Here is a 26,113-nt window from a genome sequence, read left to right on the forward strand (position 1 = left end):
CCTGTCAGCTCTCCCCTCGATGCCCTGTGGTGCCAACTCCAGGTCTCCTGCACACAGGCAGCCTGCTCAGCCTATCACAGAGCTCTCCTGGTGCAGTGATTGGCTGACTGGGCCATTACTGAGCTGGACCTGGAGCCATAATTGTAGTAGTCAGGGGCGTAGCTAATGTCTCCTGGGCCCTGGTGCGAGAGGCCAACTTGGGCCCCCCCCCCCCTCCTTTCACGACCAAGTGATGCTATTGGTGTGTGTGTATATATATATATATATATATATATATATATATATATATATATACACACACACCAGGACAGATATTACCAATAACACCAGCATATTGGAAGAGAAAGTATTATCACCGTACATATTACCGCCAAACTGTTACCGACCAAATCCTGTATACTGAGACCAATATTACCAGTAATACCAGTATATAGGAAGAAAACATTACTGCCACACCACAACCACTACCATCACCACCATATTGTTACTGACCAAATCCAATATACTAAATCACCTCATCCAGTCATATAGAGGTGGCCCCAGCTCTACACAGGCTCTATACACCATATACATTACAGTGCAGTTATATCAGGTGACTCACAGGAGACGTCTTTTCTGATCAGAGTTCTTTTCTTTTCATCTTCTCCATCCGTCCTGGGCCATTATGAGAACTTCTCAGAGCCACGAATCCACAGAATCTGCCAGACAGACATATTAGTCTCCTCACTCTGGCACCATCCTCATCTCTATACAAGCTGCACATCTGTATTGGCCCCTTTACACCCTCATTTAGTGGGTAGCCGACTCTATGTGACCCCCTAATAATATATGCCCCCCTCTGTGTATTCCCTCTCCCCCCTATGTTGCCCCCCCCCAAATAGATGGCCCCTCTCCCCCCATGTTGCCCTCTCTATAGATGGCCCCCTCTCCCCCCACCCTCCCTTATAGATGGCCTCCTCTCCCCCCTCCATATAGATGGCCCCCTCTACCCCCTCCCTTATAGATGGCCTCCTCTCCCCCTCCTTATAGATGGCCCCCTCTACCCCCTCCCTTATAGATGGCCCCCTCTCTCCTCACCCTCCCTTATGGATGGCCCCCTCTCCCCCCACCCTCCCTTATAGATGGCCCCCTCCCTTATAGATGGCCCCCTCTCCCTTCGTGGCGGGCCCGGTCGCGGCGGCGACCGCCGCAGCTACGCCACTGGTAGTAGTAAAGAAAAGGATTTCATGGGATGTGGGTTATTGAAGCACATAAATATCTTTCCCCTGTAATGCAAAGTGGCTTTAAGACGTTGCTGAGATAATACTGATATGCACTTCTAAATATAATAGCTTTACAGACTATCACCTGAATATAAAAGCTCCACAGCACCCTTATGCCCCTGACAAAAAGCCTCTTTTTTTGGAAATTGGTGCCACTATGTAACAATGTGATGTCATGTTTGATGTCCTTTCCGTCCTTTCGTGGCTAGTATCTTAGTATTGTTTCCTGTATAAATGTGAGGTGAACTGTGTCTGGGTCCGATCGACCCCCACAAAAATTGCACTTTTTGATAAAACGCTGGCTGCACCTTACTTGCCCATTCTGTAGTCCCATCAGCTCCATGAGACTCCTTTTGTGGGATAGGAATGGACAAAGCAGTGGTGGAATCACATTTACTGTCACAGTCTTGGGCCTGTTTGTATACAACCTCATTTGGTAAGCTTCACTGGTGTCGTTTGACCGGTCTAGTTTCGATGCTCTGCACCATGGAGTATGTCATGTATTCTTGTTGTCCATATGTATTTCTGAATGCACATTTGCATATTGATTGCCTTGAACAAAACCCATTGACAAAATTCTACATAAGCTCTAGAACAGGGATGGGGAACCTTCCGCTCTCCAGCTGTTGCAAAACTACAATTTCTATCATGTATAGACAGCCAAAGCTAAAGCTTTGGCTGTCCAGGCATGATAGGAATTGTAGTTTTGCAACAGCTGGAAGGCTGAAGGTTTCTCTTCCCTGTTGTAGTTGTAAGAGTTTGCAGGAGAGCGTTCAGATCTGGTGGCATTATAGGAAGACCTTTGGGAAGCTGACTGTCATGTAAAACATTGTGGCGGTTAACAGTTTCTGTTTGTTATTTTTATCTGGTTTTGAGTAGGCAAGGGGAAAAAAATGGTTAGCTAGACACTAATGGCCCTATTACACTAAACGATTATCAGCCTTACATGGCCGATTACTGACCGTTTAGGCCAATAATTTTTTAGTGCAATAGTACATGTTGAAAGCTAATCGTGGTCTTTCAGCATACCAAATGATCATGATTATGTCAGCGATGATCTGCTGCACACCTCTCTGCGTAACAGGAGCAGTGGCAGCAGCCCACTGCTGACTTCAATGGCCCACCTTAACAATCAATAGGTTGTTCGGGCAGCCCCTTCTGCTCCTCCCCGCTCTCTGTCTGTGCATGTAATAGCACGGGGGAAAGTGAGCGCTAAGCTGACAGGTTGGCACTTGCTTCCCCTGGAAATTGTGCCATGGCCTTTAACCCTTTAAGGACAGAGACAGTTTTCATTTTGTGCTTTTCTTTTTCCTCCTCGTGTTTAAAAGGCCACTGCGCTTGCATATTTATTTTATTTATTCATTTTATTATTTTTTGCGACACCAATTATACTTTGCAAATACAGACTTATTTTTTCTATAAAATATGCTGCAAAACCAGAAAAAAATTATATGAGCAGTGAAATTGGAAAAAAAGGTGCAATTCCTTTTATTTTGACGGTTTTCGTATTTTACTCTGTTCGCCCTATGGTAAAACTGACATGTTATCTATGTTCCTCAAGTCAGTACGATTACAACGATACATAACTTATATAACTTTTATATTATTTGATGGCTTTTAAAAAATTAAAACCTTTTAAAAACACAAAATGTGTTTAAAATTGCTCTATTCCCATCCTTATAACACTTACATATTGCTTGGTCTTTGGGGCTGGGTGAGGTGTCATTTTTTGCGCCACGATCTATTCTTTCTTTCGGTACCTTGTTTGCGTATATGCGACTTTTTGTTTAATTTTTATTACATTTTTTTCTGGATTTGACGTAAACAAAAATGCGCAATTTTTGCCCTTATTGTTTGCCAGTGAGATCAGGAATGTGATAATTTAATAGTTCAGGCAATTACACACGTGGCCATACCAAATATATTTATTTTTTAATTTATTTATTTTTATTTATAAAATGGGAAAAGGGGGTGATTTAAACTTTTATTAGGGGAGGGGATTTTTTTTTATTAATAAAATATATATTTGTTTCCACAAACAGTAATTAGAAGCCCACTGGGGGATTTCTATATACACAGCACTGATCTCCCATTGAGATCAATGCTGTGTATATCATAGAGCAGATCAGTGTTCTATTATACTGGTCTGCAGCAGACCAGATACACTGAGATACTGAGCCCCGGCTTAGTACAGGGGATCTCCCCCCACGATCGCATCGCGGGCGGGTGGGGGGGATCCCCCACTAGACACCAGGGAGGGGGCACAGCTTTTTTTAAATGCCGCTGTCAGCTTTGACAGCTGCATTTAAATAGTTAATTAGCCGGCAGGCGCGATCAGCCACGCCGGCTAATACCCGCGGTCCCCAGCTGCACATAGCAACCGGGGACCACGGGCTGCAGAGAGAGCTCACGCCAGTAGCCCTCTCTGCTTACCCTTAACGGCCGAATGACGGGTATACCCGCCATGTGTCGTTAAGGAATCTTATTGTTTTCTCATTATTGTATTGTATTCCCATTAAGGTCCAAATTCGTTTTTTTAATACAATGATGTGAAAAATGGTTTAAGAGTAACTTGGATTAAGATTATTTTGCAAGAAGAGCTCACAGTTTTTCAAAATTGTAACTTTAAGAGCATTAAGAGCTCCCTGTACTGGGTGGGAGGGGGAGTGGGGGAGGGGCATGGTCTGCATAGCGGAGATCTACAGCACTGTACTCTGACCCAGGAAGTCTCCCTCATCCTCCAAATCGTAGCAGATCCACTTCAGGCTGGGGCTTGCATCAGGGGACAGGACCGTGGAGGTAATATCTTCATAGCTGTAACCCCTCTCTCCAGAGTGCTGCATTATGTGCCGACATATGCTCTGCTCATTCCGTCATGCTTCCTGCAGTCTCTGTAAGTCCTTGTGTTTCCCATGAAGAACAGGGAGGAGGAAGAAGTGATGACGAGTGCTAGAGTACAGCACAAACGCTGAGCCACAATTCCTCTTTGACTCTTCGTTACAGTGGGAGACCTGAGATCGTTATTAATCCATGCACGGACAAATTATCAAAAGGCAACATGTTCACTATGGGACTGCCAGCTACAGCACACTGTCAGCAGCGCAGGTAGGGCCCGGGTGCTGACAGATTTCCTTTATAACCAGTTAGCTATGCACAGTAAAGCTTCTATTGAAAGCATATCCTCATTGTGAGTTACTTAATTTTTTCAGTGTTCCACTTAAACTATAATTGCATTGTAGATGTCTAGAAGTAGCATCAGTTGAGCCTTGATGCAGTAGGTCACACAAACCCAACTAACTGCTGAACTTCTATGTGTTGAAGCATATACCACATAGAAAGTGTTTGTCCTCTGATGCATCACTAACTACTGGGCCCCTGCAAACATTACCAGCTACAAGACTATTCATTGAAAATTCTATTGATTTGGTTTACATGGCTGGGCAGTTAAACACATGCTAGGCAATGAGCAATGCCAAGTGTCAGTGGTGAAAAGCACATGGTCAACAGAAATGGGTTCTCTGGGGCAATGAATTGTACCTGACTATGTCGTAGTCTGATGATGAATGGGGGGCTATGCAGATGCGAGAAGTCTGCTTTATATCTCAAAGCATGTTTTAGAGATTAAATGTCAATGTCTACCAAGACAAACCAGGGCTTGTAATAAAATAATTTATGAAACCCTATCACAACTTGAAAAATGTTTTCCCTTAAACAGAACCATATGAAAGTTAGATTAGCATTTTTGCACCTGTTTTTGCATTGCCACCTTTCATTTGACCAAAAAATATACTGCAAAACTAGAAGAAATGATCTATGGGATTAAGAAAAAGGCAACTGAAAGGTTTGGTTTTTATGTAGTGCACTTAAAGGGGTTATCCAGCCTGGGGGCACTTTTTTGGGGGGACCGGGGAGGAGGTGGCTGAAATAAAAGACGTCCACTTACCTCCCCGGTTCCAGCGGCGGGTCCCACATCACGGCGCTCCGGTGCCCGGTCGCTTCCGGGTGTCTGACGCTGCCCGAGACGCTACGTCTCAGAGACGCTCAGCCACTCAGTAAAGGAGGCGGGATCAGTGTGAAGTCCGCTCAGATCCCGCCTCCTTCACTGAGTGTCTGAGCAGCCCTGAGACGTAGCGTCTCGGGCGGCGTCAGACACCCGGAAGCGGCCGGGAAACGGGGATCGGAGTGCCGCGTTGAGTGACCAGCCGCTGGAACCGGGGAGGTCCCCCCAAAAAAGTGCCCCCAGGCTGGAGTACCCCTTTAATGATAAAACTGACTCTGACTGCAATGTTCAGGAGTTATCCGGAGAGTAGAAAGGTCCTCCCTCTTCTGCTCTCCAATACTGCACTTCCTTCCTTTGTCTCTAGTGATAACTTCTGGTACAAGAGGTAGGTGGGAGTATAATGCGGGCTGTGATTAAAAGGTGCCCGATGTTATGTGGCCCGATATACGGCAGCTGTTGGACATTGCATGCGGGCTTGGTTTCACCTCCTCACAATGCCTGTAACATGGTCCTGCTCCCTCTCTCATCTCAGAAGTTAACTCCAAAGATGGTTAGAGGGAGGATGTGCAGGTAGGTAGGACGATTTCTGCTCTCCAGATAACCCCTTTAACTGATCTGCAATTGCCCACACCCACAGCAGTTCACCCGCCCGGTGCACGGCAGTGCAAGCTTCACCAACAAACAATCGGATAAAAGCCGGCAATCCTGTGATATGTTCAAAATTCGGTCTTTATTGAAACTTTACATTCAAAAATAACTAACTCGGCGTCAGAAGCTGATGCGTTTCGGTCTCTAGAGCTTCCTAGAGTAATAAGTGGGGTCGACCGAAACGCGTCAGTTCTTTCACTGAGTTTGTTATTTTTATATGTAAAGTTTCAATAAAGAACAAATTTTGGGGGCATCCCAGGATTGCCGGCTTTTAGCCACCTGTCAGACAACCACCCAAATGCTGTGATTGCCGTAACATTGAGTGTCAGATGGGCAGGAACTTTATTGCAAAAACGGTGTAAATGCTAGGCTAATGGGGGGTTAACAGGAGCTTCAAAATGATAACCCACACTAACGTGTTTCTTACCCCCTCTACCTCCTAATCAAATACCCATAAGCTCAGCAATCACATGATTCAATAAAGATGGCAGATAGTAAATAGATCAGTGCCGGCGCAGGTTTTTTTTTTCAAATACCGCCCAGGCCCCGCTCTGACCTTTGGCCGTGCATCGGCCTTGCTCTATGCACTGGGGGCGGGTTGGTAATCGGCCAAGTACGTCTGATAATCGTTTGGTGTAGTAAGACCTTAAGAGGCAGGAGTGGTGCTCAACAGGAATAAAGAAAATAAAAGTCCAACATATGGTAGGGAACCACTGTGGCAGTCTATAGAAAGATGGAAAGCCCGTTCTTTGCTTTTATTAGTGCTTTATAATCCAAAAGGACAAACAAGGGCAGGCGCCATGAATGAGTCAATGGTAACAGACATTTTGAGTTGTCACCCAAGAAGCTTTTTTTTAAATCAAGATATTTTTTATTGAAAAAAAAAAAATTTTGTGTGCAAAACACATTATCTCCCAACACAAACAGAATACCCCAGGAAGGCAATTTTGAAAAACTGTGAGCTCTTAAACCAAAACGCTCTTAATCCAAGTTACTCTTAAACCAAGGTACCACTGCACTGATGAATGCTATGCCATAGCATAACATTCATCAGTATTATCAGCGATCAGTACATAGAGTCTGCCTGAGAGTACCACCTGTCGGTACAAGTGATCGGGACCGCAAGGTCCTGATCAGTCAGTGACAGTTCCTTATCCTGTCACTGAGTAACTTAGATGCTGCAATTGCTGTGCACCGTAGTGCTTAAGAGGGTTAATGACAGGCAGCTGCGGGACCGTGACTGCCTGTCATTCCCGAGTCTAGGGACTGTAATGTGTGCAGGGCCGATCACATTGAAACGGCCCTGCACACATTGAGGCTGGGTTCACACTACGTATATTTCAGTCAGTATTGTGATCCTCATATTGCAACCAAAACCAGGAGTGGATTAAAAACACAGAAAGGATCTGTTCACACAATGGTGAAATTGAGTGGATGGCCGCCATTTGATGGCAAATATTTGCTGTTATTTTAGAACAACGGCTGTTATATTGAAATAATGGCAGTTATTTACTGTTATATGGCGGCCATCCACTCAATTTCAACATTGTGTGAACAGATCCTTTCTGTGTTTTTAATCCACTCCTGGTTTTTGTTGCAATATGAGGACCACAATACTGACTGAAATATACGTAGTGTGAACCCAGCTTAAAACCCCTTCACAGCCAGGAGCATTTATATATGTTCCTGCTGCACGGGGTGTGTGGAGCTGTGACCTATATAGCCGTATGGCTAATGTGAAGGGGTTAAAATGATCCTTCTATATATATCCTCCCTAACTCCCGGTACGGTATGGATCCCCTTTAAAGGGAACCTGTCAGCTGGGATAGCGGCGCCGAGCCTGCCCGACCCCCCGTTGGAGCCCTGTATACTTACCCTTTCCTGCAAGTCCTGCTTCTGGAACCAGTCTCGGGACGGAGATCTCACTGTCAGAAGTCGTGTGCGCGCTCAGCAGAGATGAGTCCGATGCCCATAGAGAATGACGGCTCCAGTCATTCTTTACGGGCATCGGACTCATCTCAGGTAATTAGCATACAGCGCGCACCTTCTGGTGCTGATATCTCTGCCCTGGGACCGGGTCCAGGAGTGGGACTTGCAGGAAAGGGGAGGTATCCAGGGCTCCACCGGGGGGTCAGGCGGGCTCGGCGCCGTCCTCCCGGGTGACAGGTCCTCTTTAAATACATCCATTAAATCCAGGGTATTTTTCGGGATTTGGTGTAAAGGAAGAAAATTGCAATGCAACATGTGCATCAAAAACATGACTCTGATCACACTGTGTTGCAGTTCACAGGTCTTGAGTTTGTGGGATATCCCAAGAGGGGGAGGGGGGGCAACCGCCAGCAATTGCTATTACAGTGCAAATCACGATGGACTGATGCCTTTGGCCTAAATGACCGCATTGATATGAATGAATTGCAACTTATGTGCCTGCTCTTCTGATATCTTTATTATTTGTAATTTTCACTTATGATGTATTGGCACTTTTAATGTTTACACTGGATGCAATTTCGTTACAATGTATTACAATCTTGAAGTGTATAGGAGCCTTATGCACGCCTGTGGAACGCCTCTGCAATGCTTTGCTTCTCCCACAAATGTTTGATTGGTGAATGCCTCTGCAATAAATGACCATCTAAATGATTTGGTGAGTACTGCATGTTCACTGATCTACTGCCTACGATCTGATGTTGCTATGAGGCTGAGCAACGCACTGGTCACCTGATCTGTGTCCCGCTGAGTTAGCTGCACTCTGCTATTGTTACACGTCACACTGATTGGCATTTAATGATGATTAAAGGAGAAGTCTGGTGGAAATTTTTATTAAAGTATTGTATTGCCCCCCAAAGTTATACAAATCACCAATATATACTTATTACGGGAAAAGTGTTTTTTCCCCCCTGCACTTACTACTGCATCAAGGCTTCATTTGCTGGATAAAGTGGTGATGTCACGACCCGACTCCCAGAGCTTTGTGAGCTGTGGCTGCTGGAGAGGATGATGGCAGGGGATGCTCAGTGTCCCTCCAGTGCCCTGTGTCCCTCAGTATCCCCCTGCCATCATCCTCTCCAGCAGCCACAGCCCACACAGCTCTGGGAGTCGGGTCGTGACATCACTATTTTATTCAGGAAGTGACATCACCATGTTATCCAGGAAGTGACATCACCATGTTATCCAGGAAGTGACATCACCATGTTATCAAGGAAGTGAAGCCTTGATTCAGTAGTAAGTGCAGGGGAAAAAAGCACTTTATGAGCATTTCCCGTAATAAGTGTATACTGGGGATTTGCATAATTTTTTATTTTTTTTTTGGGGGGGGGGGGGCAATACAATACTTTAATATAAATTTTCACCGAACTTCTCCTTTAAGGCTGTCCCGGGAATTCCTCCTTTAGGGTATATTCACACGGACGGGCTCGCAGCGAGATTCTCGCTGCGAGCCCGGCAGGTCCTGGCAGTTTCCATACACTACATACTTGCTGCGGTCTAAACGACCGCAGCGAGTATGTAATTTTGCCGCCCTTAACCCCTTCTGCTCCCGGCCGGCTCCCCCGCTGTAAGCATACTTTACCTGTCCTTGCTGCACGGGTCCGGCGTCCTGCTCTCCCGTCCGGCCAATCAGTGGCTGCAGCTGGGCAACACACTGATTGGCCGGACGGGAGAGCAGGACGCCGGACCCGTGCAGCAAGGACAGGTAATGTATGCTTACAGCGGGGGAGCCGGGCGGGAGCAGAAGGGGTTAAGGGCGGTATAATTACAAACTCGCTGCAGTCGTTTAGACCGCAGCAAGTATGTAGTGTATGGGAACTGCCAGGACCTGCCGGGCTCGCAGCGAGAATCTCGCTGCGAGCCCGCCCATGTGAATATACCCTTAATAAGTTTGCAATTTACATTCTTTTATTCTTATTATTCAAAGCTTTTATTGAAAAGAATAATGAAAGCGTACATACAAGAAAATAAGAGAAAGTAGACAATAGCCTCAATGTTACAGTGCCTAACAAGCATATGATAAGTGAACATGAGAACATCACTAAACGGTATAACACATATGCAACCCTGCGTATACAGCACTAAATAATAAGGCACTATTTAATAAATACACATAAGGATAAATCCACAAGGAGAGGGGGATTAAAGGGAAAGAAGGAGAATAAAGGGGGGGGGGGGGGCAGGCCAGCACGGCCCGAAGAGAAAAAGATCAGCAGTAGTCATGAGAGCATTGTCCTACACTCAACAGGCTTGTGTGGAAGCGCGAGTCCTGTATAAAGGTGTGTCCAGAAAGGCCGTCCACAAAAGCCACATTTTTGCTATGGACCCTGGTGTATTGTGAAACTCCACTTTCAATTCCTCCATCCTCTGTAAATACAAAAACAGTCAGTTTTGGATGGTGGGGACCCCGACTTCCACTTCCTGGGTATTACCATTTTGGCTGCTAACAATAGGAATTTAATAAGCCCTTTCTTCAATTTAGCAATAGGACCAGGCAACATCAGTAGCAAGAGAGTGGCAGGGTCATTTGTTATTGTCGTCCCAGTGATTTTCTGTATTATAGAAATCACTTCTGTCCAAAACGCCTGTAGTCGATTGCATCCCACCAGACACTGTAGTCGATTGCATCCCACCAGACATGTGACATGTCCCTAGGAAGCCCGCATCTCCAGCAGGTGTCAGGTACAGCTGGGTATAGTCTATGGAGTAGAGTCGGAACTCTTTACCAGCGCAATAGGACCTTGTAGTTCATCTTCTGCGCCTTGCTAGAAACCGAAGAATTATAGCAGAAGAAAAATGCTTTTTCCCAATCCTCCCTTGAAAAGGTGCGGTTCAATTCCATCTCCCACCTTGCATGAAAGGTTCTTTTTTTATTTTTCACCATGCTGTAAAACAAAGCAATACTTACCAGAAATCCAGGTCCAGTCTCCTGAATCATTTTAGTCTTGTGCTGGTAGAAAAAAAGAGCCTGAACACATGAAGTCCCGGCCTGTACAGAGAGTCACGACTCAATGTGTCCATCAATCACATGACTGCCTTCTCTGTGAGCGCAGATGACTAGTAATGAGCGAATACTGTTCGATCGAATAGATATTCGATCGAATAGTAAGGTATTCGATCTATCGAGTATTATCGAATAGTTCGTCGAATATTCGATAAATATTCGATAAGCGTTCAAATCCCCCAGCTTCCAGTTTTTACCTCCAAGTGGTCAAATAGATGTTTTTCAATAATCGAATACTTGTTCCCATTGACTTTAATGGGATGGAATATTCGATCGAATTCAAATATTTCACTCATCACTACAGATGACCTGGACTTCCTGTTTTTTGCTTTGGAAAAAAAATAAGAGTCAGAAAACAGGAAGTGCTGTGTTTTCCATGATAAAAAAAATTATAAATGTAAATTGCAAACTTGCTTTATATCATATCTACTGTTGATTAAGGTTCAAAAAGTTATAACAAAAGGAACACTTTAATCTGGGTATGTTCCCACAACGTCAAAAATAGAGAAAAGGCGCCCGATTTTGATATTTTAAAAACGTCTGTTTGTGCCGCGATTTGCATTGAAGTCAATGGAAAGATTGTCGTCCAATGCGCACATTGCATTGAATAACACGTTTTTACCACGGATGTCAAAATAATGATCATGATCCTTATTTTTGGGCATCTTTAGCAAATAGCGGACGTTTTTTATTAGTGGTGCACACACAGTTTTTCTTTTCTCACCGTTCTTTCTTCGTTTTTACTATTAAATTCAATGGACTTTTCAATTAAGACACACCCAAACTAAAATAATGTGCAAACACCAGTCAATGCACTAAGGGGAGGCCGGGCTGCTAAATGACGTAAAAATGATGGACGTCATTTTAAACGAAGCTGAAAAAACGTTGTGTGAACAGCCTATGCATTATTTCTTATTTGAAATGTGCCTTTTTACTGTTTATTTTTTTGTAGTGGCATTTATTTATTTGCATTTTTCTGTTTTTCAGGACTCTAACAGACCTACTGAAACAACCAGCCCAGCTTGACCTTGTAAATGACGGGCACAGAGGGAGCGTACAGGTTCAAATAACAGAGGTTCTACCAAGATTATCACCACGAAATAGCATAGGTAAGAGATATAAGAATCCTGGGCCCATGTTTAGTCAATGTTAAGTTTGTGCTAGTTGATTCTTTTCAAATAAAAAAAAAAAAATTATATATATATATATATATATATATATTATTTTATTTTTTTAAACTATTTACAAACCTCTGTCTGGCTGTATGATAACTGGCTGGAGAAGGAGCTCCCCACTGCTCTACATGTATAGGAGATTTGGTTGAACATGTGTGCGACCCTTTTGACTGAAGTCTATGTAAGGGTGCCTTTACCCAGAAAGAATTATCTGACAGATTTTTGAAGCCAAAGCCAGGAATGGATTTGAAAAGAATTAAAATCTCAGTCTTTCCTTTATGATCTGTTCTCTGTGTATATTCTTTTCCTGGCTTTGGCTTCAAAAATCTGTCAGATAAATCTGTCTGTGCAAAGGCACCCTAAGGGTTGAGAAGTGAGCAATGCCTATATAAATAAGGATTATCAGGGCATAACTAGATGTATGTTTTGGTGCGTTTACACGAAATGATAATTGGCCCAATCGTACGATTAACGATGTCGGAGTAACGTTTTTTTTTTCATAACGATCAGCGTTTAGACGGAACGATACATCGTACGGAAAATTCGTTTTGCGATCACTAAGCCTATCTCACACATTGGTTAAATCGCGCTAACGACTGTTTACACGGAACAATCTGTGATTTTTTTTGCGAACGACGAACAACGATTTGAGAACATGTTGTAAGATCAAAATGAACGATTTCTCGTTCGTCGTTTGATCTTTCGCTGCGTTTACACGTACGATTATCGTTCGAATTCGATCGTTATCGGTCAAATTCGCACGATAATTGTTACGTGTAAACGCACCATTTGGAGTTGCTGTTTCACAAGCTCAAATTGTGCTACATCATTGCCTTGCAGCCCAGACATGTGAATGGAGCACTGATGCTCCACATCCAAACAAATAAATCAATAGACTCCCAGTATCTGATTGTAGTTGTTTGCTTTCTCTTTTATGTGCATTGGGTTTGATAAAAATTTAGATGACTAGCAAAAAAAAAAAAAAAAAAAAAAAATCGCCCAGAGCTGTTCCTGCTGCCTTCCCCAATAACGTGTCATTCTACTGCTGGACGGGTGTTTAAAATACCATATATAACGTCTCCTATAATAATGTCAACCAAAGATAACACCTCACATTGTGCTCCTAAATTAGTGGCACATAGACAGTGATCCCAAAAATAAAGTCGCGCTTGTGTTTACGGGGATATGCAGAAATCATAAGGGCCACAGTGAAACGGAAATAAGGCCGCATGCCCCAAAAGAGCTATGACACATATACTTTCTTTTTCTTGTAAACTAAAGTTCAGTGTAATTGTGTAACATATATTTATGACCTGGAGGGGAGGTCTGTGAACAATGGTTATGTTTCTGCAGCTGCTGCTGCATTGGTGGAGGGGGCATGGAGTGTACATTGTGCACAGCTGTTTGGACAATTGCTTGTGGATTACTATCTCTGAATTCTAAAGGGCCTTTTACATTGACAGATTATCGACCAGGAGCGTCGCTAGAAACTCTCCTACAGCCAATAATTGACCCGTGTTAAAGGGGTAGTGCGGCGCTAAAAAAATTATTCACAAAATAACACACATTACAAAGTTATACAACTTTATAATGTATGTTATGTCTGTGAATCGCCCCCTTCCCGTGTCCCACCACCCCCGCCCGTGTACCCGGAAGTGTTGGTGCATTATACATTACCTGATCCGTGTCGAGCCCGTCCGCCATCTTGTGCCAAACGTCATCTTCGGACGGACGGCCGAATCGCTGCCGCCCTCCCCCCTCCGCCGCGTCATAACTGTGCTCAGCCGCCAATGGCTGAGCACAGTTATGCTCAGCCAATCGCGGCTGATGACGCGGCAGAGGGGGGACGGCGGCAGGGAAGGGCAGTGTCGAGCCTGTCCGAAGATGACGTTTGGCACAAGATGGCGGACGGGCTCGACACGGATCAGGTAATGTATAATGCACCAACACTTCCGGGTACACGGGCGGGGTTGGTGGGACAAGGGAAGGGGGCGATTCACAGACATAACATACATTACAAAGTTGTATAACTTTGTAATGTGTGTTATTTTGTGAATAATTTTTTAGCGCCGCACTACCCCTTTAATGAGCAATGAGCAGACAAAGGCTGTCCGTTTATCGGCTGATCGTCTATTTGGAACCTGCTTTAAAATCTATCTTTATTGGCATCTGGTTCTATGGTCCTCCGGCCACTACTGTTACTTTAGGCCGCATCCTCCGCCGGAATGATTGACAGCTGGAGGAGGTGGGCCTGAAGATACAGCTGCACGAGGACTGGAGAGATTCTGGATCACAAGCAGTGTGGCTGGTAAGTATAGACTGCTGCTTGTGATCTGGAAATTGACAGCACAGATATATAGATTTCCCAGATCCCAATATATACAGTGGTTTGCAATAAATTAGAAAATCATCAAAAAAATGTTTTTCCCAGTAATTCAATTCAAAAAGTGACCTCATATTTCATACATACAGAGTGAACCTTTTCAAGCATTTATTTCTGTTAAAGTTAATGATTATGGATTACAGGCAAGAAAAACCCAAAAGCAGTATTTCAGAAAATTTTAATATTATATAAAACCAACTGAAAAAAAAATGTTTTTAACACAGAAATGTCGACCAAATGAAAAGTCTGTACAGTAAAGGCCCTCAATACTGGTCGGGGCAGCTTTTGCATGAATGGCGGCATCAATGCAGCAATGTGGCATGGAGGCGATCAGCTGATGGTACTGCAGAAGTGTTATTGAAGCCAAGGTAGCTTTGATAGCGGCCTTCAGCTCGTCTGCATTGCTAGGTCTGGTGTCTTTCATCTTCCTCTTGACAATACCCCATAAATTCTCTATGGGGTTAAGGTCTGGCGAGTTTGCTGGCCAATGAAGCACAGTGATGCTGTGGTTAGTAAACCAGGTATTGGTACTTTTGGCAGTGTGGACAGGTGCCAAATCCTGCTGGAAGATGAAAATTCCATCTCCAAAAATCTTTTCAGCACAGGGAAGCATAAAGTGCTCTAAAATTTCCTGCTAGACGGCAGTGTTGACTTTGGTGTTGATGAAACCCAGTAAACCTACACCAGCAGATGACATGGCTCCCCAAACCATCACTGATTGTAAAAACTTCACACTAGACCTCAAGTAGCTTGGATTGTGTACAGCCCCTCCACTCTTCCTCCAGACTCTGGGACCTTGATTTCCAAATGAAATGCAAAATTTACTTTCATTTGAAATCAGCACCTTGGACCACTGATCAACAGTCCAGTTCTTCTTTTCCTTGGCCCAGATAAGACACTTCTCTCGTTGTTTTTTGGTCAGGAGTGGCTTAACACATAGAATGCAACACTTGTAGGCCATGTCCTGCAGACGTCTGTATGTGGTGGCTTTTGAAGCACTGACTCCAGCAGCAGTCCACTCTTTGTGAATCTCTCCCAAATTTTTGAATGGCATTTTCTTTACAATCCTGTAAGACTGCTGTTCTCCTAGTTGCTTGTGTGCCTTTTTCTACCACATTTTTACCTTCTGCTCAACTTTCCATTAATATGCTTTGATACAGCACTTTGAGAACAGCCAGCTTCTTTAGCAATGAACTCTTGTGGCTTACCCTCCTTGTGGAGTGTGCGAATTACTGCCTTCCAGACATCTGTCAAGTCAGCAGTCTTCTCCATGATTGTGATGCATACTGAACCAGACTAAGGGCCCTATTCCACAGTAACGATAATCGGCCGAATCGGCCCCATTCGGCCGATTATCGCTCTGTGAAATAGAGAGAACGATCAGCCGATGATCGTGTCATCGGCTGATCGTTCATTTAGGGCCAGACCTAAAATCATCGTTCCCCCACCGCACATCGCTACGCTCTGTCTTCCTCCCCGGGTCCTGCGCGCTCTATCTTCAGAATGGCCTGTCAGCTGACGGAGCACTCAGCCAATCACAGGCCGGGACCCCCGCGGCCTGTGATTGGCTGAGTGGCCTGTCAGCTGACAGGCCATTCTGAAGATAGAGCGCGCCAGACCCGGGGAGGAGGATGGAGCGGAGCAGAAGACCTGACAGGTAATGTATGCTGCAAGAATATCGATAACGATGTCCCTGCAGCCCTCGCTCAAAGATCATCGGGCCGTGGAATAGGCCCAGTAAACGAGCGGCGATCTAGCAGATCGGCTCTCGTTTACATCGTTGATCGGGCCCTCCTCGGCCCGTGAAATGGGACCCTAAGGGACCTTTTATAACACTTAGGAAGCCACTGCAGGTGTTTGTGGTTAAATATTCTAATTTTCTGAAATACTGACTTTTGGGTTTTTCTTGGCTGTAATCTATAATCATCAACTTTAACAGAAATAAACTGAAATACTGGAAAAATGGTTGATATTCTAATTTATTGCAAACCACTATACATATCTGTGCTGTCAGTTTCCAGGGCTGCATGCATGATTCAATGATTGTTCATGCAGCCCATCTTCTCAATTTCTCCATGTAAAGGCACAGCAAACGAGCCACCGATATTGCTGATCAGCACTCGTTTACGCCCCCCCAAGGCTGAGAGGTCTCTGTGTCTAAAAGGACCCTTATTCAGCTTCTCATTGACTAGTCTAACGGGTTAACTCTTGGGTTAACCCTAAATCCATATTAAAGTGTACCTGTCTTCATGCCCCATTGGATCCATTGGGGGTGCCGCATATTACAGTCTCATTACGTGTTGGTATCCATGGAGACTCAAACTTCCAGATCAACAGAGGAACAGGCCTCTGTCCTGGCAGTAGGTTTCATGACAGGTACATTTTCAGAACAAAGCAAGAATTTTAAAACATGTAGTCAAAAGGTGCCCATAGCCTGAAACTCTACTGTTAGTAAAATTTGCTCCACCTATCTGTTGGTAGTGTTAGGTTGTTGTCATAGTGTGAACTCCAATTTTAGGAATTTTTTTTAAAAAAAACATTTTTGTGTGTGTGCATGAACTCAAGACAACAGTCGTCTCTGGCATAGGTAATAACTAGCTGATTGTGGTGATCTGACTGCTAGGTTTACACTAAGTTTTTGCAAAAAAAGGATGAAAAAAACGGATGCATTTGTGTGCATCCGTTTTTCTATTGCCTTCCATAATAAAAAAAAGAAAAAAAGATCAAAATGGATCCTTTTTTTTAACGGACACAAAAAAAAGGTCGACTACGTTTTTGTGTACGTAAAAAAAAAGATCCTTTTTTTATAATGTAAGTCAGTGAAAAACAACTGCACACAAATGCATCTGTTTTTTGCAAAAAAAAAAAAAAAAAAGAAGGATGTTGTTTGAAATGACGGAGGCAAAAATTGTTGAAAATGTGCACGTCCTCTTAGTGTATACCTAGTAACAGTAGCCGGGGGGGGGGGGGGGGGGGGGGGGGGGGGGCGCGCATGTAAGCACCTGCGCTGTAGCGGTGGGAGATTTAACAATTGGGTAATGTCTTTTTGTTATATATTCTGCTAGTAGAACACTTCTACTATTCAATAGAATGCAAGCCAATAACTAAGTGCATTAAATTGACAATTCGGGTAGAGGAGTAGGGGAGTTGTGGAATTTTTCCCACTGCTGCTGTGAGAACTGAACACTTGCTGCCAGGTACACCCACATTTTACACCTGATTTCTGGATATGCAGCAGATCTGGACGGTATTATCCAAAGCAGACAGCCTCTCTTTTTTTTTTTCCTGAAGTAGTGCAAGGGAAATATTTCTCTGAAATAATAAAAAAGGTAACAAATATTATTCCTCTTGAATGTCCACGGTGATCTAGGTTCTGCTTGAAATGCCCAAGGTACAATATTATGTATTTAATAATATTGTACAATGTGGAATTTAGGAATTAAAAAAAAAAAAAAAAATTTGTGTGTGTGTATGAACTCAAGACAACAGTCGTCTAGAGATGAGCGAACCGGGTTCAGGTTCGACTCGATCCGAACCCGATCGTTCGGTATTTGATTAGCTGGTGCTCCTGAACTTGGATAAAGCTCTAAGGTTGTCTGGAAAACATGGATACAGCCAATGACTATATCCATGATTTCCACATAGCCTTAGGGCTTTATCCAAGTTCAGCAGCCCCCGCTAATCAAATGCCGAAAGTTCTGGTTCGGATCGACTCGAGCATGCTCGAAGTTCGCTCATCTCTAGTAATAAATAGCTGATTGTGGTGATCTGACTGCTGGGTTAGGCTGGGTTCACACTACGTTTTTGCAATCTGTTTTTTTGCAAAAAGGATGAAAAAAACGGATGCATTTGTGTGCATCCGTTTTTCTATTGACTTCCTTTATTTAAAAGAAAAACAAAAAAAAAACCCAGATCAAAACGGATCCTTTTTTTAACGGACACAAAAATAAGGTCGACTACGTTTTTGTGTACGTAAAAAAAAAAAAAGGATCCTTTTTTTTTTTTAAATGGAAGTCAATGGAAAACAACTGCACACAAATGCATCCGTTTTTTGCAAAAAAAAAAAATTTGAAAATGTGCACGACCTCTTAGTGTATACCTAGTAACAGTAGCCGGGGGGGGGGGGGGGGGGGGGGGGGGTGTCATGTAAGGAGATTTAACAAGTGGGTATTGTCTTTTTGTTATATATTCTGCTAGTAGAACACTTCTACTATTCAATAGAATGCAAGCCAATAACTAAGCGCATTAAATTTACAATTAGGGTAGGGGAGTAGTGGAATTTTTCCCACTGCTGCTGTGATAACTGAACACTTGCTGCCAGGTACACCCACAGTTTACACCTGATTTCTGAGGGTCCTGGATATGCAGCAGATCTGGACGTATTACCCAAAGCAGACAGCCTCTTTTTTTTCCTGAAGTAGTGCAAGGGAAATATTTCTCTGAAATAATAAAAAAGGTAACAAATATTATTCCTCTTGTCCACGGTGATCTAGGATCTGCTTGAAATGCCCAAGGTACAATATTATGCCGGGGGGGGGGGGGGGGGGGGGCGCGCATGTAAGCACCTGCGCTGTAGCGGTGGGAGATTTAACAATTGGGTAATGTCTTTTTGTTATATATTCTGCTAGTAGAACACTTCTACTATTCAATAGAATGCAAGCCAATAACTAAGTGCATTAAATTGACAATTCGGGTAGAGGAGTAGGGGAGTTGTGGAATTTTTCCCACTGCTGCTGTGAGAACTGAACACTTGCTGCCAGGTACACCCACATTTTACACCTGATTTCTGGATATGCAGCAGATCTGGACGGTATTACCCAAAGCAGACAGCCTCTCTTTTTTTTTTTTCCTGAAGTAGTGCAAAGTAAATATTTCTCTGAAATAATAAAAAAGGTAACAAATATTATTCCTCTTGAATGTCCACGGTGATCTAGGTTCTGCTTGAAATGCCCAAGGTACAATATTATGTATATGATAATATTGTACAATGTGTATTGCAATATATGATATTATACATTATTCTAATATAGCTCATATTCACTAGCTACAGCATCTTCATCTTCTTATCAAGCATAAAAGTGTCCTCTGGATGTTTAACCCTTAGAGCAGTGATTTTCAACCAGTGTACCGCGACACATGGTCGGGTGTGCCGCGGGGAAAGTTCCCCAAACTATGGTGCCCCTGTGAAACAGGAGAAAACAATGGGGGAGATAAACCTGGGGATGGGGGAGAAACAGGGGAGAGAAGCAGGGGGGAGAGAAACATGGGGATGGGGGAGAAACAGGGGAGAGAAGCAGGGGGGAGAGAAACATGGGGATGGGGGAGAGAAACAGGGGAGAGAAGCAGGGGGGGGGGGGGAGAAGTTTGGTGGAGAGAAGTATGGTGGAGAGAAGCCTTCAATAGGCCACCTGGACGAACTAAGCTTTCCAGATCAGCACTTGCTTCTTTCTCGTTTTCTGCTTGATGTCTTTGCTATTACACACACAGCAAGCAGAAAACGAGAAAGAAACAAGTGCTGATCTGACAGATCGGCGCTCGCTTCCTCCTCTAGATCGTGTCGTGTAATACAGCCTTTAGGCTTTGCTCCCACAACATGCTTTTTTTTGTCATTGAGAGCTAAATAATGGCTGTTATTTCATAATGATGGCCGTCATAGTAAAATAAGAGCCGTTATTTGACCAAAAAAAAGATTGTGTGAACAAAGCCTTAGGCTACATTCAAACGTCAGTATTTTTCATCCATTTTCACTGACCAGGAAATACAGAATCCATTACAACCTATTGATTTCAATGGATCTATTTATACATCTAGTAAATTTTCCAGAAAAAATAGGACACAACGGATGATTTTTTGCCGATTGGGGATAAAAAAATAAGATTATCCAGATTTTCATCCTTGAAAATAAATGGATGTGTGAATGTAGCCTTAGGATTATAGTGGACCATGGAATTAGGGATACTGATCAAGGTTTAAAGGGAACCTGTCACCCCCTCTGATATCTCAGTCACCCGACCGAATCAAGAAGCGGGACCCGGCGGGATCAGGTACGTATAAGGTGCTCTAGCGGGGGGTCGGTAGCCTGTCACCCTGGCATCGGGGGTGACAGGTCCTCTTTAACCTCTTAAGGACCCATGACGTACCGGCACGTCATGGATCACTGTCACTTAAGGACCCATGACGTACCGGTACGTCAGCCCTTTAAACGGGCGCCGCGCGAAATCGCGCGGCGCTCCGGTGAAGATGGCTGCTGATTCTATCAGCAGCCATGTTCCTGTGTCACGTAGGGGGCAGTTTCCCTGCCCCCCGTGACGACGATCGCTGTGATTGGCCGATGACTTCGCATCGGCCAATCACAGCAATTTGCTGGATTTCCGGGACCGGACCCCGGCAAAGAGCTGTGATTGGTGCTGTCAGAGACAGCACCAATCACAGCTGTGACCGGGCATCACCTGCCCGTTGATCCGGCCCCCCGATCGCCCGTGATTGGCCGGCTGCCGCCAGCCGGCCAATCACCGGCGATCCACACTACTACCACCATCATCACCTTCTCTGCTTGCTGATAATCAGCAGCAGAGAAGGAGATGATGGGAGCAGCATGCACCCGGCGCGGTCCTGGAGGGTGCCGGGCGCCGGGTGCCTCCTCCCCCCAAGCTGCCGCCGCCGCCGCCCCGTCTCCGGTAACAGGGAGATCAGGACAGCTGATCTCCCTGTTCTTCCTACCCTCCGTCGTCCTCATCTACCTCCGCCCGCCCCCCCCCCCCCGTGCCTCCCCCGCCCCCGTGCCTCCCCCCCCCCCCCCGTGCCTCCCCGGTGTTTTCTCCTCCTCCCCTCCACCCCTCAGTCCGGCCAGCCCCCCTTCCTGTTTTCAGCCCCCCCCCCTCCGAGCTGACAGCCCCCCTGTGTCCTGCAAGCCCCCCCCCCCCTGTGTCCTCTGTCCTGCCAGCCCCCCCAGTGTTCTGCCAGCCCCCCCAGCGATCTGCCAGCCCCCCCAGCGATCTGCCAGCCCCCCCAGCGATCTGCCAGCCCCCCCAGCGATCTGCCAGCCCCCCCTGTGTTCTGCCAGCCCCCCCCCCTGTGTTCTGCCAGCCCCCCCCTGTGTTCTGCCAGCCCCCCCCTGTGTTCTGCCAGCCCCCCCCTGTGTTCTGCCAGCCCCCCCCCCCTGTGTTCTGCCAGTCCCCCTGTGTTCTGCCAGCCCTCCCGTGTCCTGCCAGACCCCCATCCGTCCTGCAGCCCCCCCCCCGTGTCCTGCCAGCCCTCTCCTGTGTGCTCTGTCCTGCCAGCCCCCCCTGCATCCTGCAAGCCCCCCCTGCATCCTGCCAGCCCTTCCCGCGTCCTGCCAGCCCTTCCCGCGTCCTGCCGCCACCCTCCCCTGCGTCCTGCTGCCTCCCTCCCCTGCGTCCTGCCGCCACCCTCCTCTTACCCTCTCCCCTTCCACCCTCTCCCCTTTCCTTCCACCCTCTGTCATGCCACCCTCTCCCTTCACCCTCTCCCCTCTGTCCTGCCGCCCCTCTCCTCTCACCCTCTCCCCTCTGTCCTGCCACCCTCTCCTTTCACCCTCTCCCCTCTGTCCTGCCGCCCCTCTCCTCTCACCCTCTCCCCTCTGTCATGCCGCCCCTCTCCTCTCACCCTCTCCCCTCTGTCCTGCCGCCCCTCTCCTCTCACCCTCTCCCCTCTGTCCTGCCGCCCCTCTCCTCTCACCCTCTCCTCTCACCCTCTCCCCTCTGTCCTGCCGCCCCTCTCCCCTCCCCTGCCACCCTCTCCTCTTAACCTCTCTCCTCCGTCCTGCCGCCCCTCTCCCCTCCCCTGCCACCCTCTCCGCTGCCACCCTCCCCTCCTAAAAAACACACAAATAAAATGTAAAAACAGTACATAAAACACTAACACTTACACGTGTAAAAGCATAACACTTACACACCCCTCTAAGGATGCCTTCACACACACCGGATCTGCAGGGGATTTCACGCTGCGGATTTGCAGCGAAATCCGCTGCGGATCCAGCGACCGGGGCATCTCTATGAGAATACATACACGCAGCAGGAATGACATCCCGCTGCGTGTATGTAAGTTAACCCCTTGCCGGCCGGAGCATACATCACCTCCTCCCGATCTGGTTTGCTTCGGGGGTTCTCAGCAGGACGTCTCGCTCAGCCAATCAGTAGCTGCGGCGGGGCAGCTCACTGATTGGCTGCGTGGGATGAGCAGAAACCGGGAGCCCCGAAGCAAGCCGGAGCGGGGAGGAGGTAAAGTATGCTCCGGCCGGCAAGGGGTTAACTTACATATAGGCAGTGGGATGTCATTCCTGCTGCGTGTATGTATTCTCATACGGATGCACTGGCGCTGGATCCGCAGTGTGTGGATCCGGTGTGTGTGTGAAGGCATCCTAAAGAAAAAATAACAAAAAAATGGCCACAGGTTGTTCTCGGCTGAGGAGGCATTCGCCTGGATTGCCTCCGATACTGAGACAACCATTGAGGGAGAAGAGGAAGATCCCTCGTTCCTTCTTCCTTCCTCTTCGTCCTCATTGTTATCACCATTTAGTGATGACAAGCCCCCAAGGAGCTGCCCCAGGAAGCCCCACAAGCCCCCTCAAGTGACCCCACCCCGTACGAACCACAGATTCCTGAGTTCGTTGGGGTCACTTGTGGGGGGTTTCCTCTGTTTTGGCAGCATCGGGGCTCTGAGAGCCCTTCGTCCTCCATTCTGGCCAAATCCAGCTTCCAAAATCCAAATTACGCTCCTTCCCTTTGGAGGCTTTGCATGCGGTGACTTTGCACTTTGTGTCCACATGTGGGGTACTCTTGTAATCGGGGGAAATTGCTCTACATGAGTAGTGGTTTATTTTTTCTTTTAACCCCTTGTGAACATAAAAATTCAAAGTTACACCAACGTTTTAGTGTAAAAAAATTAAATTTTTCATTTTCACAGCACATTATTCCACATTTGTGCCCGTCACCAGTCGGGTCCATATGCTCACTATACCCCTTGTTACATTCCTTGAGGGGTGTAGTTTCCATAATGTGGTCACTTGTGGGGGGTTTCCAATGTTTTGGCAGCACGGGCACTCTGCGAACCCAACATGGCCTTCGTCCTCCATTCCAGCCTCTAAATGGCGCTCTGTCCCTTTGGTGGCTTGCCCTGTGCCCATATGGCACATTATATCCACATGTGGGGTATTTTCTTACTCAGGGGAAATTACCCTACACGTTTTGTGTTAATTTTCTCTTTTAACCCCTTGTGGAAATGAAAAAATCAAGGCTAGACCAACATTTAGTGTAAAAAAAAATTAAATTTTTACACTAAATCATTGATCTAGTCTTTATTTTTTCATTTTCACAAGGGGTTAAAAGATAAAAAAACACGAAATGTGTAGAACAATTTTCCCCGAGTACGGAAATACCCCACATGTGGACATAAAGCGCCATGTGGGTGCAGGGTAAGCCTCCAAAGGGAAGGAGCGCCATTTGGCTAGAATGGATGGTGAATGCCATGTCGCATTTACAAAGGCCCTGTGTTGCCAAGACATTGAAAACCCCCCAGAAGGGACCCCATTATGGAAACTACACCCCTCAAGGAATCTAATAAGGGGTGCAGTGAGAATATGGACCCCTCAATGACTGGCACATTTGTGCTGTGAAAATGAAAAAACGAAATTTTTCACTTTCACGTCACATTGTTCCACATTTGTGCCCGTCACCAGTGGGGTCCATATGCTCACTGAACCCCTTGTTAGATTCCCTGAGGGGTGTAGTTTCCAGAATGGGGTCACTTGTGGGGGGTTTCCAGTGTCTTGGCAGCATAGGGTCTTTGTAAATGCGACATTGCCCTTGAAATCTATTCCAGCCAAATCCAGCCTCCAAAAGCCAAATAGCGCTCCTTCCCTTCGGAGGCCCGTCTTGCGGCCGCATGGCGCTTTATGTGCACATCTGTGGTATTTCCGTACTCGGGACAAACTGCTCTACACATTTTGTGTTCTTTTTCTCTTTTAAACCCTTGTGAAAATGAAAAATTCACGGCTAGGCCAATGTTTAAGTGTAAAAAATTTAATTTTTACACAACATCATTGATCTAGTTTTCAGGTTTCTCATTTGCACAAGGGGTTAAAAGAGAAGAAACAAAACAAAACATGTAGAGAAATTTCCCCCGAGTATGGAAATACCCCACATGTGGACTTAAGGCGCTATGTAGCCGCAAGACAAGCCTCCAATGGGAAGGAGCGCCATTTAGCTTTTTGGGGCTGGATTTGGGTAGAATGGATTTCGAGGGCCATGTTGCATTTAAAAACTCCCTGTGCTGCCAAGGCAGTAAAAGCCCCCACAAGTGACCCCATTCTGAAAACTACACCCCTCAGGGAGTGTAACAAGGGGTGTAGTGAGCATATGGACCCCACTGGTGATGGGCACAAATGTGGAACAATGTGGCGTGAAAATGAAATATTACTTTTTTTACACTATAATGTTGGTCTAGCCTTGAATTTTTCATTTTCACAAGGGGTTAAAAGAGAAAAAAACACACAAAATGTGTAGAGCAATTTCCCCCGAGTCCGTAAATACCCCACATGTGAACATAAAGCGCCATATGGGCGCAGGGCAAGCCTCTGAAGGGAAGGAGCGCCATTTGGATTTTGGAGGCTGGATTTGGCCAGAATGGATGATGAACACCATGTTGCACTTACAGAGCCCTCGTGCTGCCAAACACTGGAAACCCCCCACAAGTGACCCCATTCTGGAAACTACACCCCTCAAGGAATCTAACAAGGGGTGCAGTGAGGATATGGACCCCTTGATGACGGCCACATTTGTGTCTTGAAAGTGAAAAAATGAAATTTTTCACTTTCACGTCACATTGTTCCACATTTGTGCCCGTCACCAGTGGGGTCCATATGCTCACTGCACCCCTTATTAGATTCCTTGAGGGGTGTAGTTTCCAGAATGGGGTCACTTGTGGGGGGTTTCCAGTGTCTTGGCAGCACGAGGGGTCTGTAAATGCGACATGACCCTTGAAATCCATTCCAGTGAAATTCAGCTTCAAAGGCCAATTGGCGCTCCTTCCCTTTGGAGGCTCGTCCTGCGCCCCCTTGGCACTTTATCGCCACATGTGGGGTATTTCTGTACTCGGGAGAAACTGCGCTACATGTTTTATGCATTTTTTTTTTCCTTTTATCCCTTGGTGGAAATGAAAAATTGAAGGCTAGAACAACGTTTTAGTATAAAGAAATTATTTTTATTTTTTTACGCCATATTGTTCAGAAAATCTGTGAAGCACCTGTGGGGTCCAGATGCTCACCGCACCCCTTGTTACATTCCTTGAGGGGTGTAGTTTTCTAAATGGTGTCCCTTTAGGGGTGTTTTTTAGGTTTTGGTACCCCAGAGCCTCTGCCAACCTGAAGTGGTACAGTCAGAAATGACCAAATATAACCGAGGTGTTCAAATTCACTAGGCGCTCCCTTATATCTGAGGCTTGTGGTTGCGTCAAATAGCACAATAGGGCCACATATGGGGTATTTCTATAAACTGCAGAAACGGGGCAATCAATATTGGGGTGAATTTCTCTGGTAATAGGTTTACAATTATGAAAAATATTGGATTACAAGAAAATCTCTGCACAGAAAATTAAAATTTTCAAATTTCTTACACACTTAGATTTTATTTCTGTGAC

At 45.7% G+C, this 26,113-nt stretch overlaps 1 protein-coding gene across 1 annotated transcript in view; it reads left to right on the forward strand.

The window, feature by feature from the left end:
• The window catches only part of SHISA8 (shisa family member 8), an 86,421-nt gene that overhangs the window by 51,927 nt on the left and 8,381 nt on the right, over positions 1-26,113 (forward strand). The window contains exon 2 of the mRNA XM_069968941.1: positions 11,888-12,009. Within this exon, the coding sequence (XP_069825042.1) occupies positions 11,888-12,009 (122 nt within the window). The remainder of the gene's footprint in view (positions 1-11,887; positions 12,010-26,113) is intronic.

This window comes from Dendropsophus ebraccatus, chromosome 4 (assembly GCF_027789765.1).
Source record: "Dendropsophus ebraccatus isolate aDenEbr1 chromosome 4, aDenEbr1.pat, whole genome shotgun sequence".
Taxonomy (NCBI): Eukaryota; Metazoa; Chordata; class Amphibia; order Anura; family Hylidae; genus Dendropsophus; species Dendropsophus ebraccatus.